The 13,700-nt window shown below is 46.0% G+C and overlaps 2 protein-coding genes across 2 annotated transcripts in view; one reads left to right on the forward strand and one right to left on the reverse strand.

Moving 5' to 3' along the window:
• The window catches only part of SLC3A1 (solute carrier family 3 member 1), a 36,429-nt gene that overhangs the window by 10,663 nt on the left and 12,066 nt on the right, over positions 1-13,700 (forward strand). Inside the window, exons 4-5 of the mRNA XM_029937282.1 lie at positions 754-879; positions 11,697-11,816. Coding sequence (XP_029793142.1) covers positions 754-879; positions 11,697-11,816 — 246 coding nt within the window. The remainder of the gene's footprint in view (positions 1-753; positions 880-11,696; positions 11,817-13,700) is intronic.
• The window catches only part of PREPL (prolyl endopeptidase like), a 67,512-nt gene continuing 61,047 nt past the window's right edge, over positions 7,236-13,700 (reverse strand). The window contains exon 16 of the transcript XR_003907792.1: positions 7,236-7,983. The gene's annotated coding sequence lies outside the window, so the exon portion shown is untranslated. The remainder of the gene's footprint in view (positions 7,984-13,700) is intronic.

Here is a 13,700-nt window from a genome sequence, read left to right on the forward strand (position 1 = left end):
TCCTCCCCACCCCCAAAGTTTTGGTCCCATCTTTCCTCTGTTCACAGAGAACCTCTGGACAGTGTGTCACTTGTCCCATGTGTCCATTCTTAGACATCCGTCATTGCTGCCCTGACCACCAAATGTTTGTCCTCACTGCTTCCTCCTGTTCTGCCCACATCCCCCTCCCCACGGTGCTCTTAGGGGAAGAGGCCTGGGGCAGAGCAGGCTGGGTTACCGACCACCCCCATCCCAGGGAAGGTACGGCCCTGCCCCTAGGATGCTGAGGCAGAGCGAGGCGGGGAGACCTGTGTTCACCATTGAGGGTGTAGGGGCCGCCTTCTCCCCCTATTCTGCCGGGGAAGAGGCGGCCATGACTTGTCCCAGCCCACCCCTGCCCCCAATCTGGTTTCCTATTTGTAGTTATTTGAATAAGTTAAAAAAAATAATAAAATATACCTTTTTTTCCTCTCTTCTGGGGAAAAAAGTCTGCTCCTTAAATTGGCCTCGTTCTGCATCTGAGAGCATCTGTTTGTTGTTGCGGTTGTCATGAATAGCTTCTGCTATACAAATACACCCCAATCACATCCGTGTGGCATTAGGCCAGTGGGGACATTGTGAGGAACGCATTTATCCAGTGCTCTCCCTAGGAGGAAAAAGCTGAGGATCTGTGCAGTCCGCCTGCACCGGGCCAGGGAGGGCAATGATCATTTCTTTGTGGGCAATGCCGTCACATGAATGCTCAGAGGTGACATGCTCTTTTCCGTTTGCTAGTTAAGCGTGTACGGAAACTCCAGTTGGCACTTTGACGAAGTACGAAAGCAATGTTATTTTCACCAGTTTCTGAGAGAGCAACCTGATTTAAATTTCCACAATCCTGACGTTCAAGAGGAAATAAAAGTGAGTATAGATACCCACACAGACTTCTCCATTGCACGGGTGCTTAAGTGGGTGCTCGATACACTATGTGTTGAACGATTGGTCAGGCAAAACCACATAATGTAATTAAACTCTGGGATTATGGAGTCTGATGCAAATATCAGACCCTCAGACATGCTGGTCGCTCCTTCCTTCCTCTCACCCAGAAAAATGGATGGGGGAGGGAGGCAAAAATACCTAGTGACCCAGCCCTGAGGTACCCCTCTGCCTGTGATGATGAATGGATGCAGTGGGGTGCGCCAGAGCGTGGGCTCTGGGGTCTGAACCTGCTTCTGGCCCCAGCCCCTCTGCTGCTACTGTGAGCTATTTGGCTCTCTGTGTCTTCGACCCCTCATCTGTGAAACACGGATGAAGGTGGTATTTGTCTCATGGGCCGTCTGGAACATTACGGAAACTGACCCATGCACAGCCTTCCGTATCCAGGTCCTGTTCTAAACACTGCAAATGCAGCAGCGAATAAAACCTGCTCCCAAGGCATTGCGTGCAAATCGAGGGGAGGGCAGACAGTTACCAACTAAATATGTAGCATGGCAGGTGGTCCCTGAAGGTGAGGGACGTCAGAATGCCACGCACAAGTTGGTTTGGAGCCATCTTTATGTTGAGGTCCTGTTTGGGCAAAGACCTGAAGTTTGAGAGGGGGCCCTGTGGGTATCTGGGGGAAGAGATTCCAGGCTTCCAGGGGGATGAGCCAGTGCAAAGGCACGAGGTGAGAGTGAGTGACGCGGAGGCTGGTGCATCGTTACCAGAGAAAGCAGCTAGAAATGCAAGACTCCAATTGAGTGTCAATTTCAGATAAACAATGAATGTTGGCATATATTACGGTACTCGGGACCTACTTCTACTAAAACATGACTCATTGCGCATCTGAAATTAAAACTTAGCTGATGTCCTGTATTTTCTCTGGCAAGCCCACCAGTGTGCGGGAGTGACATGAGGGGAGTTAGGGGCTGAGATCTAAAAAGTGGAGAGGGGGGTGCGAATCCCACAGGGCTACGAATGATGCTGTGAGGGATCCATGCTGAGGTGCTGGAGATGCGTTTGTGGCCCCTCACAGGAGACTCCCTGTCCGCGCTCACGGCGCGGTGGTAGTTCTAGTAACCAACATGAGAAACGTTGGCTGCGTTGCTGCTGCTGCGGCGGCTACAGTGGGCAGGAATTTAGGTTAGTGGGGTAGCGCTCTGGGGTAGGTAGGTGGGGAGGGGACCTGAACAGAACAGAGAGCTGCGGGTCCCTTTCTACAGCTCACCATGTCAGCTGAAGGGTGAGGATGAGGCTGCCGCGTTGGATTCACTAAGGGCACCCACAACCCTTAAATTTGTTCTTGTTTTGTTTGTTTAAATGTTTGTTTATTTTTGAAAGAGAGAGAGGGAGAGGCAGAGAGGAGAGAGAGGGAGACAGAGGATCTGAATCAGGCTCTGTGTTGATAGCGGTAAGTCCGATGCAGGGGTTCGAACTCACAGACTGTGAGATCATAACCTGAGCTGCAGTTGGATGCTTAGCCAACTGGGTCACCCAGGTGCCCCTCTTGTTTTGTTTTTTAAATAGTACCTCTAGTGAGATATAATTCACATCAACATAAAATTCACCCCTTTCAGGGTATCATTCAGTGATTTTAGTATCTTCACAGAGCTAATGATTTCACCACTGATTTCACATTTTCTTCACCCCCAAGAGAAGCCACATATCCATTAGCAGATTCTCTCCAGGCCTCCTTCATCTCCATTGCTGCCAACCGCTAATCTACTTCCTGTCTCCATGGATATGTCTGTTCTAGACATTTTATATAAATGAAATCATACAATATCTACCTATATGTCTGTGATAATGTATCTATATTTATAATCTGTATTTAATAATTTGAGAAACTGCCCAACTGTTTTCCAAACCAACTGCACCATGTTCAGTCCCGGTAGCGAAGGATAAGGGCTCTGATTTCCCAATGTCCTTGTCAGCACTTGTTATTGCTTGTATTTTGGGGTACAGTCATCCTAGGGGTTGTACAGTGGTATCTCACTGTGGTTTCACTTTAGATTTCCCCGATGGCTGATGATGTTCAGTATCTTTGCATGTGGTCATATAGTTTAATTTCAGATCTTTGCTGGAGAAATGTCTGTTCAAATCCATTGCCCATTTAAAAATCATGTTCTCTTTCTATTGTTGGTTTTAAGAATTCTTTTTTGAGTTTATTTATTTTAAAAGAGAGAAAGTGTGAGCAGGGGAGGGACAGAGAGACAGGGGGAGAGAGAATCCCAAGCAGGCTCTGTACTGCCAGCGCAGAGCCCTATGTGAGGCTTGAACCCACAAACCATGAGATCATGACCTGAGCCGAAGTCAGAGGCTCAACTCATTGAGCAACCCAGGTGCCCTGGTTGTGAAAAAATTTTATAGGGGTGCCTGGTGGCTTAGTTGGTTAAGCGTCCGACTCTTGATTTTGGCTGACAGAGAGAAGCTTGCTTGGAATTCTCTCTCTCTCTCTCTCTCTCTCTCTCTCTCTCTTAAAATAAATAAATAAACTTTAAAAAAGAATTTATAGGGGCACCTGGGTGGTTAAGTCAGTTAAGTGCCTGACTTCAGCTTAGGTCATGATGTTATGGTTCATGAGTTCAAGCCCCATGTTGGGCTCTGTGCTGACAGCTCAGAGCCTGGAGTCTGTCTTCTGATTCGGTGTCTCCCTCTCTCTCTGACCCTCCCCTGCTCGTGCTCTGTCTCTCTCTGAAAAATAAACAAACATTAAAAAAAAGAATTACATATATATTCTGAATGCATGATTTGCAATTTTCTCCTATTCTGTGGGCTGTCTTGCGTTCCTGACGGAGTCCTTGGAAGCACAAGTTTTAAATTGTCCAGTTTGTCTACGTTTTCCCTTTTGTTGTTTGCACTTTAGTGTCATTGGAAAATCATTGCCTAACCAAGGTCTTTATGACCTTTTATGTTTTCTTCCCCTAGTTTTATTGCTGTAGCTTTTACATTTTAGGTCTCTGATCCATTTCTTAAATTACCTTTTATGTCTGGTGTGAGGGGGTCCGACTTAATTCTCTGGCATGTGGCTACCCAATTATTCCCACAACATGTGTTTAAAAATAAGTTATTCTTTCCCCACTGAGCTCTCTTGGAACCTTTTTGAAAGTCAACTGGCCGTAAATGTCAGGATTTATTTCTAGACTCAGTTCTTCTCTATTGATCTATAGGTTTGTTCTTGTGCCGATACCACAGCGTCTGGGTTAGTATAGCTTTACGGGAAGTTTCAAAACTGGGAAGTGTGAGTCCCACAACTTTGTTCTTCTCTTTCAAGATTGGCTATTTTGGATCCTTGTATTTCTTTCTTTCTTTTTGTGATCAAGTATTATTATTTATTGAAGTATAGGGGCGCCTGGGTGGCTCAGTCGGTTAAGCGACCGGCTTCGGCTCAGGTCAGATCTCACGTTCGTGGGTTCGAGCCCCGCGTTGGGCTCTGTGCTGACAGCTAGCTCAGAGCCTGGAGCCTGCTTTGGATTCTGTGTCTCTGTCTCTCTCTGACCCTGCCCTGCTCGCACTGTCTCTCTCTGTCTCTCAAAAATAAATTAAAAAACATTACAAAAAAAAGACTTCTCTATTTATTGAAGTATAATTGACATACAATGTTATATTAGTTTCAGTTGTACAACAGAGTGATTTGACAATTCTGTACATTATTCCGTGCTCCCCATGATCAGTGCAGTCACCACACAACATTGTTAGAATATTGTTGCCTGTATTCTCATCACTGTACTTTCATCTCTGTGACTCGTTCTATAACTGAACATCTGTACCTCTTAATCTCCTTTATCTCCTTTGCCCATCTCCCCGTCCATCTCCCCAATGGCAAACACCAGTTCTCTGTATTTGAAAGTTTGTTGTTTTTGTTTTGTTTTTTAGATTCCACATATAAGTGAGATCATATGGTATTTGTCTTTCTCTGTCTGACTTATTTCACTTAGCATAATGCCCTCTGGGTCCATCCATACCAATGCAAATGGCCAGATCACATTCTTTTTATGACTAATACTCCATTGTGTGTGTGTGTGTGTGTGTGTGTGTACGCGTGTGTACCCACCACATCTTCTTTACCCATTCATCTATGGATGGGCACTTGGATTGCTTCCATAGCTTGGCTGTTGTAAATAATGCTCCAGTAAACATAGAGGTGCATGTTTCTTTTTGAGTTAGTACTTTTGTCTTCTTTGGGTAAATATCCAGTAGTGGAGTTACTGGATCATATTCTTTCCATATGAGTTTTAGGATCGATGTGTCGATTTCTGCAGAGCAGCCTGCCCCAAGGATTTGAATAGGGACTGCATGGAACCTGGGCATCGGTGTGGGGGAGTGTTGCCACATTGACAATAGTAAGTCTTCTGATCCAGGAACACATGATGCCTTTCCAGTTGTGTCCATCTTTAATTTCTTTCAACATTGTTTTGTAGTTTTCAATGTGCAAGTCTGGCATTTCTTTTGTTAAATATAATCCCATAGACTCCATAGTTCTAAGGCTGTTTTCACTGCATATGTTTAATGTTTCCCAGAATTTAGATGGATTGCTTTGGGATCTGTTCTGGAAGTAGGCACCTTGTCACTTTGGGGTCGGGGAAAGGAGGATGGCGCAGGGTGGTAGACAAAGCTACTAACCAGGGTTAGGCTTAACCTTCTTTGCTGGAATGTGGACTCTCTCTTCTTTCACCAAAGATCATTTGCACACACACACCTTTCCCCACCCCACCCTCATGCACTTTTTGGGTATTTACTTTGTGCCAAGTGCCTTACCTGGATCATCTCATATAATGCTCTGATGAAGACTTATGTAGGAGGTGCAGGATCATTTTACAGAGAAGGAAACTGAGGGTGAAAGAAGTGAAGTCACCCACCTGGGGACTGACAGGGCAAGAGTCAAACCCAGAGTCCCTGCTCTTACCCACAGCTCCACTTCTGACTTGAGGCAAATGTATTTCTGTCTCTGTGCTTCACTTTTCCTGCACAGTTTTTCAAGTGGTTTCAGTTGGAAATTCATCACTGTGGTGGGGGGTCTGGGTGGCTCCATTGGTTGGGCGTCTGACTTCAGCTCAGGTCATGATCTTGAGGTTTGAAAGTTCGAGCCCCGCATCGGGCTCTGTGCTGACAGCTCAGAGTCTGGAGCCTGCCTCGATTCTGTGTCTCCCTCTCTCTCTGCCCCTCCCCTGCTTGCATTCTTTCCATCTGTCTGTCTCTGTCTCTCTAAAATAAATAAACATTAAAAAAAGTTCATATTTGTGCCTATAATCCAGTTAGTTTATCAGCAGTGGGTTTCTCCAGGCTCCTTGTGGCAATAGTGATAGATTGTCTGGAGGTATTGAGACATGTGTGATAAATTTTGTTCCAAAGTGCCAGCCAATACATTAATTATTTTTGGACTCTTCCAGCTGTTTCCTTGCAGGCATCCAACTAGTGGAGTGTGTGAACAAGAGCCTTATTTACTGGTCTCGACAGAATGTGATTCCCCTTGGGATGAATCATTACCGCCTCCATTTGAAGGGTAGACATTTTTGTAAGGCTGGTATAGAAGACTTGCTTCTAGAACTAAATAAGAAAGGCCAAGAAGCTGTAAGGAGAGGCTCTTTGCTGCTGAAAAGGGACTTTTCACATGAAGGGGACTTTCCGACACCCTCCTACCCCCAGCAGCACTTATCTCTGCAGTGGGGCTAAGCAGGTTAATTATTTGCAACCCAGAAAGTTTGTGGCCGGGAGGCATTTGGAATGACTCCTGCTTGCATACCAGCTTGCACTCAAGGAGACTTCTTGCTCCTGGTTCCCATCAGATTTCAGCTTATCTGCTCTGTGGGAGGCATGCAGGGGACACACAGCTCAGAGCACCCTCCTCTCTCTCTCCTCCCCCTTACACGGGCCTTCAGGGAACTTGGCTCTGCCCTGCACCTCTCCGGGCCGGAGTGCGCTTACCTCTGGCAGTCTAGGAGCCTTCTTGGGAGAAGGTGGAGTCTTACGTTTGTATTGTATTTCGTACTTTTCTGATCACTTTGGTTTTTACACGCTCTCAAATCTCTTCTTTGCCAAGAACGAGGGAGCAGAGAGCTGGGTTAGCAGCAGAGCAGGGCAGAGACTCCACGTCGCCCAGCCCTCTGTCTGAACGGTGTCAGGACCCTGAACCCACCATGTGGAAATGTTGAGCGCTGGAGTGTGGGGTCCTGGGGAGTTAGCGTGTTCATGGCAGCTGGGGACAGGGAGCCCAGGGGCCCCAACCCCAACCCCCTGCGTTGGCAGCTCAATTCAAAAGAAAATGTACTCACCACCTGCTTAATAAACCAGCTCTGTGCTTGATTACAGTAACTATGCCTTTTATTGCACCTCCTATATGCCAGGCACTTTATTATAAATCCTTAAGTCATTTAACATGTATGATGCATTGACCCCATGCCAGGGATGTGATGGTTGGTAAGTTAGACACGTCTGTAGCTGTCTTAGGGCTTATATCTCGAAGGGGGAGGTAGACAACGAAACAGGCAATTACAATAAAGTGCACCAAGTCATCCTGATCATAGGAGGTAGGAGTACACAGGACAGGCAGCAAACAAGTAAGAGAGAGCAGAGAAAGCTTTCAGACTATGCAGTGATACCTAATGGATGAGGAGGGCTGAGCCAAGTGAAGAGGCCCAGGTGGGAGGGTTTTAAGCGGAGGGAAGGCGTGGCTCAGGGCCCACTGGAGGTGCTCAGAGTCGTCGGGCGTGGCTGGAACACAGTACACGGAGAGGGAGCTGGCTTGATGAGACTGGGGGGCGGCGGCGAGGCAAGGCTGTCGTGAGGCTTTGAGTTTATGAGGTCTTAGGGAAATCATTTTCCATGTGCATTTTGGAAATCAGTGACTGTGGAGAAGGGGTTTGAGCAGGGCAGGTTCTGAGGCAGAGGGGCCAGGGCAGAGGGTGGTTCAGTCGTCAGGAAAGAAACACCCGGGGCTGCGGAGCAGTGCGGTGGCGTGGGGCTGCAGGGGCATCGTCAGGTTAGAGAGGAGTCTGGTGGGACGCTCAGATTTCAGATTTGCACGCAGACTGGCAGAGGTGCTGTTTCCTGAGATGGGAGACAAAAGACGAGGAAGGGGCGTGTCTTAATCACGGGGAGTTTGATGTCTGAGATGTCGGAGTATTCAATGGAGACTTGGATATAAGGACATGGAGCTCGGGGGGACATGTCTGACTTAGAGATAAAACTCTGGGACTTGTGGACATGTGGTCAGGCAGGTAATGTCAGAGCGCCAGGCTGGCCAAGGTGAACAAGGGGGTCACTTGCCACTGAGCTCGAGGTGATCGTTGGCATGTGGGAATAAGGGCCAGGGGTTGGCAGGTCTTCCTATCCAAAATAAATAAATAAAGTTAGCAGAGCAAATGGGTAAGGATGCCAACGGGTTCCAATTCCCGTGCCACCACTTACTAACTCTGTGCCCAGGATCAAGCTCCTTCATCTCCCCAGGCCTCAGTTCCCTTCTTGGTAAAACAGGAGCAATAACTGCACATACCTTATGGGGGTGATTGGGGATTAAGTGATTTAACCTCTCTGTAGGGCGTTTAGGACGAGGTGTTCTTTGTTAAATAACAAATGGGTAGATAAATGAGTAAAAACAATGTTGTGAAATGAACAGAGAGTGTAAGAGCCCCCCCAAAGTGCTAATCTTTAAAGGACTGGGGAGCAGACAGAGAAAAGTGGCAAACGAGGAGCGGGAATCTGGGAGCGAAGGGGTAGGAGTATTTCTAGAAGGCGAGTTTAGTCAGCAGGGTCAAGCATTGTGGAGCGATCAGGTAATATAAAGACCCAAGTGTGAATTGATTCTAGGAGCGACGCCTTATTTAGTCCCCACAGAAACTCTGCCTGCTGGGTATAATTTTATGGATGAGGAAATCAAGGTCGGCGAGGTCATGCAGATGCCCAAATGCATGCGGTTGGATGGGAAATGGGGAGATAGGTCAGACTCCTGAGCCCGTGATCCTTCCTTGATGCCCTGCTTCTGGATTTTACCAAGATTTCTGGACAGTAGTAGGGTCAGTTTTCTTTCCTTTGCTTAAAAGCAGAGAATAGGGTTTTCTCTCTGTACTTCTAAAATATCCTATACTTTCTCATTCCTCTTTGAGATGGACTGAACCTGGGGTTTCACTTTCAAGATGATGTCTTACAGATCATTCCACGTAAGAGCAAAGCTTTTCTATTTCCCAGAGTAAGCCTTTTAGGTAAATGGGCCCAGAAACTTTAGTCATCTCAAAAGAAAAGTTTTGCCTCAAGGTTTTGTGAATCTGGATATGATACTAGTAATGTTGAATTGGTTCCTTTTTCACTCAGAGCAGTAAGGAGAAAAGAATGAAAAGGTGCCTGGTAGAAAAACCAGGACTCTGTGATGTCATGGGAGTTATACAGGAATTGGGGACACAATGTACTGTCCCCAGAGTCCCATGGCGCCTCTGTGGGTCACCAAGACCTGGCAGAACTAGGCTCTGTGCCCATTCCTTTACCCGGCACCCGGGAAGGGCTTAATGGAGTAAAGAGAGGGTTAATGATTAAAACATGGAGCTCCCTTTTCTCACCGAGTTGGGAGAATAAATAGCACAAATATTTTTCAAAAACACATTTTGGATTATTGGAGTCAAAACCACAGCATTTTTACAATGACTCTCAAAAATAACCATCCAGCTTTGGCTGTTTGGTCTTCACTGGACTGAATTGAAAACCCTGTGAGGGCCAGACACCTTTGCTAGGGCACACATTTCTCATTTTTTTACAGCTGGGTCAACTGTTAGCAAGGCTAACTATGCCCAAAGGCAGTAAGGACCCCATGAAGAAGATGAGATTTTTTTTCTAGGAAATCAGTGCTCCAGAGCTTCGTGTTTAATGTTTTCCCACATTTTTGTCAGAGGTGGCTTGGATGGATTACCGCCATTTGCGTCTCCCCCAACCCCCATCCACCTCCTGTGTTCTCTTGTCAACACCAGAGCCACCTGGGGGTAGACCTGGGCTGGAGTCTGAAGCTTGTGAGTTGAATTGAGTGTTTACTTAGACCTGGGAAAGAAGGGGAGTAGGGAGGGGAGGGGGTTACGGAGGGGTCCTGAAGCTTCAAGCTACTTTAGCTTCATGCTGAGTTGACCCCTGGGGCCACTGAGATGGTTCAGTTGACGTCTCTCTCAGTCCCTAACCAATTGCTCTCACGTCCTGCCTTCCTGCTGTGCTGCCCTCCAGGGCAAATCCTGCTGTTTCATCTTTGGGTAGGATCATGTGCCTTTCCTTTAAAGCTTTATGCTGGTGGTGATTTCAATATCTTTGCATTACTATTTGATGTCTAGTTGGGGATTCCAAATAAATTCAGGAGACCTAGGACCGCAGCTGTTGTGTTTTGCTCATGGTTGTAGGGCTAAGTGCCTGGCCCGTAGTCGGAACACAAATACTGAATGAATGAGTTTGGTAAGAGTAAAGAGGCTAGGAACAACAAATTTGAGGGTTTTGTGTGGGTAGAGCCAGCTTAAGGGTATTCGGTTCAATTGTGTCCATGCTAAGATTCTAAGTCTGCTCTTGGATTTGAAACTTTTCAAGCTTTGTTACTAAAAAAATGTCACCATAAAGGGTCCAGACGTCAGCAGTATTAACCCTTGCAGTTAGCCTATAAGAAACCCTTGAGTCCCTTGAATTGCAGCATGCTAGAGATCCCATATTCACATGTAAATAAGAAAACCATTTTGTATTTTGGGGGGTGATAGTCTTTATTTGGGAGCTATGGCTCTGTTGTCCATAAATTAGCTGCGTAGTCAAGTACCCTGAGCTGTGGGCTGTTCTGCTCTAATGTGATAAGTACACTCCTGCAAAACCTTCCACTCGGTAAGGGCTGAGCTGAGACGGAAGTGGGGAGAGCCACTGTCCCTCTGCAGGAGGGGGCAGCTTGCGGTTGGTGCGGAGCAGAGCCAGCTGGGAGGAGCAGCGAGCTGAGACCTAGCTCCTCCGCTCTTCCAGGCCACATGGTCCTCCCAGCGGCCGCAGTACAGGCCCAGTCTCTGCCTCTGTGCTTAGGCAGCTGTCCTACAAACAGTCCAGATGTTCTTCCTAATCTCACTCCCTGATAAACTCCCGCTGGCTAAGGCAGAACTCTAGCCCTTCTTTCGTTGTTTGTGCCCGCCCATGTTAAATTTGATCTTCTTGGAGCCCCAACAGCCCTGCAGACAAGGAATCTTCTCTCATGATGTTGAGGTGCACCCCACCCGGCATTATTAGGTAACCTCCTCATGTCTCATGTCCCCAACTCTCTGTAAATGTCCTGAAGCCTGGGGACATGCTGTACTGTAGTGTCCCAATGGTATTACAGCATCTTTGGGCTTCATACCGTGTACTTTCAGCTCATGACTGGTTCACTAAGGACCTGGTGCTGTGGTCCGAGGCAAGGGAAACAGAAACGAAAGCTGTAGTATGGGGGAAGATATGTTCCCAGTGTCTCCTGAGTCCTTTCACTGTGGTTTCATTCCATCATTTTGGGTGATTCTTTAAACTTTGGAAACATGCTCGTAACGTCAGTTACAAATGTAACATTCTGAATTCAAATGTGAGGGAAGTATGCGGGTCCATAAATGCAGTGAGAGTTCGTTATGTTAAAGCTGCTATGCCCAACAGATAACACTGTATGAGGGCTGTGCTTGTTTTGTATGTGGAAATGCTGTTTTATGGAGGAAAGTCATTACAGACGGAAACTTTAATTAAGCATTATGAGAATAACGGATAGCTAATGTAACCAAAGCATTTTGTTTCTTTGTGTGTAGGAAATCATACAGTTCTGGCTCACAAAGGGCGTTGATGGCTTTAGTTTCGATGCTGTTAAATTTCTTCTAGAAGCAGAGCATCTGAGAGATGAAGCCCAAGTGGATAAGACTCAAACACCGGTAAAGTTTTATCTTAAACATTTCCCTTCCTTTCTGAAAATGTTATCAGAGTGTTTCCTTTTTTAGCACGAGACACCAATGACCAGAGAGGAATTTGATCCTATCTATAGGAAATGCTTTAAAAAAATTAATGTAGGTAAATTTATTAATATATGCCTCTTTAAAATTTTAAAGCATAGTTTTATTTTAAGGTTGATTTGAGAGTGAGAGATAGACAACTGGAGTGGGGGAGGGGCAGAGAGAGAAGGGCATTCAAACCCACGAACCACCAGATCATGACCTGAGCCTAAACCAAGAGCTGGACACTTAACTGAGCCACTGTGGTGTCCCAATCAGTTGTTTTTTTTTTTTTTTAGTAAATTCCATGCCCAACATGAGGCTTGGACTCACCATCCCAAGATCAAGAACTGTATGGCTCACTGACTGAGCCAGGCAGGCACCCCCAATGGAAGTGCTCTGAATCATTTTCTTTAGAAGAACAGAGTTGTTTCAAATGCATATGCCTAGATGTTTCCTTCCATTGGTACTCTCTGACGAAGGGCATCCTTGAGGAGTACTTTGGTGATAAGGGTTCCAAGGGAACAGCCCACCAAGGGCCATGACAACTCACTGCGACTGTGTCATCTCACTCAAGCTGAAGTCGAGAGGTCTAGGGTTCCTGGGCTGCTTTTGTAGTCATAAAGGACACACAGAAGAGCAAGGAACACACCTGCCAGGTGTCTGTGTGCTGTGTTATTTAGGACAGTCCATGTAACTCTTGCAACAGCTCACAGGAGACATTTCATGATCCCCATTTAGAAAATCTTAGAGAACTGAATTTTTGAGGGGTGATGGAGATGATAAAGAGAACTACAAAGCAGGCCTATCTTACTACATCTGAGTTCTTGTGGTTCCACATCAGTGGCTCTCACCCTTCCCATGTCACATGACAGACAGTAACCAGGATGCCACTCTGCTCTTCTGGTTGATCACCACTCTACAGTCACTCTATGTTCAATGGCTAAACAGGAGTCCTAAAATTGGCTTCAGAATAATGGATTTGCAGATTTACATGATGGAATATTACACATCAGTCAAAATAAATGAATTAGAGTGACACACAACAATAAGGGTGAATCTTAGCAGTGTCATGTTTAGTGAAAAAACCCAAGGGGCACCTGGGTGGCTCAGTTGGTTAAACATCTGACTCTTGATTTTGGCTCAGGTCATGATCTCACAGTTCATGAGTTTGAGGCCCGCACTGGGCTCTGTGCTAACAGTGCAGAGCCTGCTTGGGATTCTCTCCCTCTCTCTGTCTGTTCCCTGTGCACTTTCTCTCTCTCAAAATAAACAAACTTAAAAAAAAAGCCCCTAAAATTATTATTATATACAGCATGATACCCTTTACATGAAATTCATATAGCTAATTATCAAGTGTCTAGCTTTTGTCCTGAGTAATAGATTTATGGGTACTTAATAATATCATTAAACCAAATCAGTTAACTAAAGAAAAGCTGGCACTGCTTGGAGAGCATGTCGTGAACCAAAGGCCATTTTCTGGGGAGGTGCAGGGGGAAGCACAGGATTTCCAGTAGGAAAAATGAAAGGGGAAAAGGATGTATTAGTCCCAAAGAGCGGTGTATATTCTTGGAGAAGAAATCTCAAAGCAACCTTGCTCATTTTGATGAGATGTCATAAGGCAGGTTTCCAGCCATGACAAACAATCAGAACAATGGGTTTTGTGTACACCCAAGACAGACTTAAAGAAAAAGTGATTTCAGGAAGAGACTTAAGGCTCCAAAAATCTTCATTTGATCTAGCAAGCAAGTTCACTTTATTGAAAAGGAGCCCACTGAATGGAAGGCAGTGTAGGTCCAGGTCCTAACCCAGGATTTATGACCTTGG

This window comes from Suricata suricatta, chromosome 4 (genome assembly GCF_006229205.1).
Source record: "Suricata suricatta isolate VVHF042 chromosome 4, meerkat_22Aug2017_6uvM2_HiC, whole genome shotgun sequence".
NCBI classification, from domain to species: Eukaryota; Metazoa; Chordata; class Mammalia; order Carnivora; family Herpestidae; genus Suricata; species Suricata suricatta.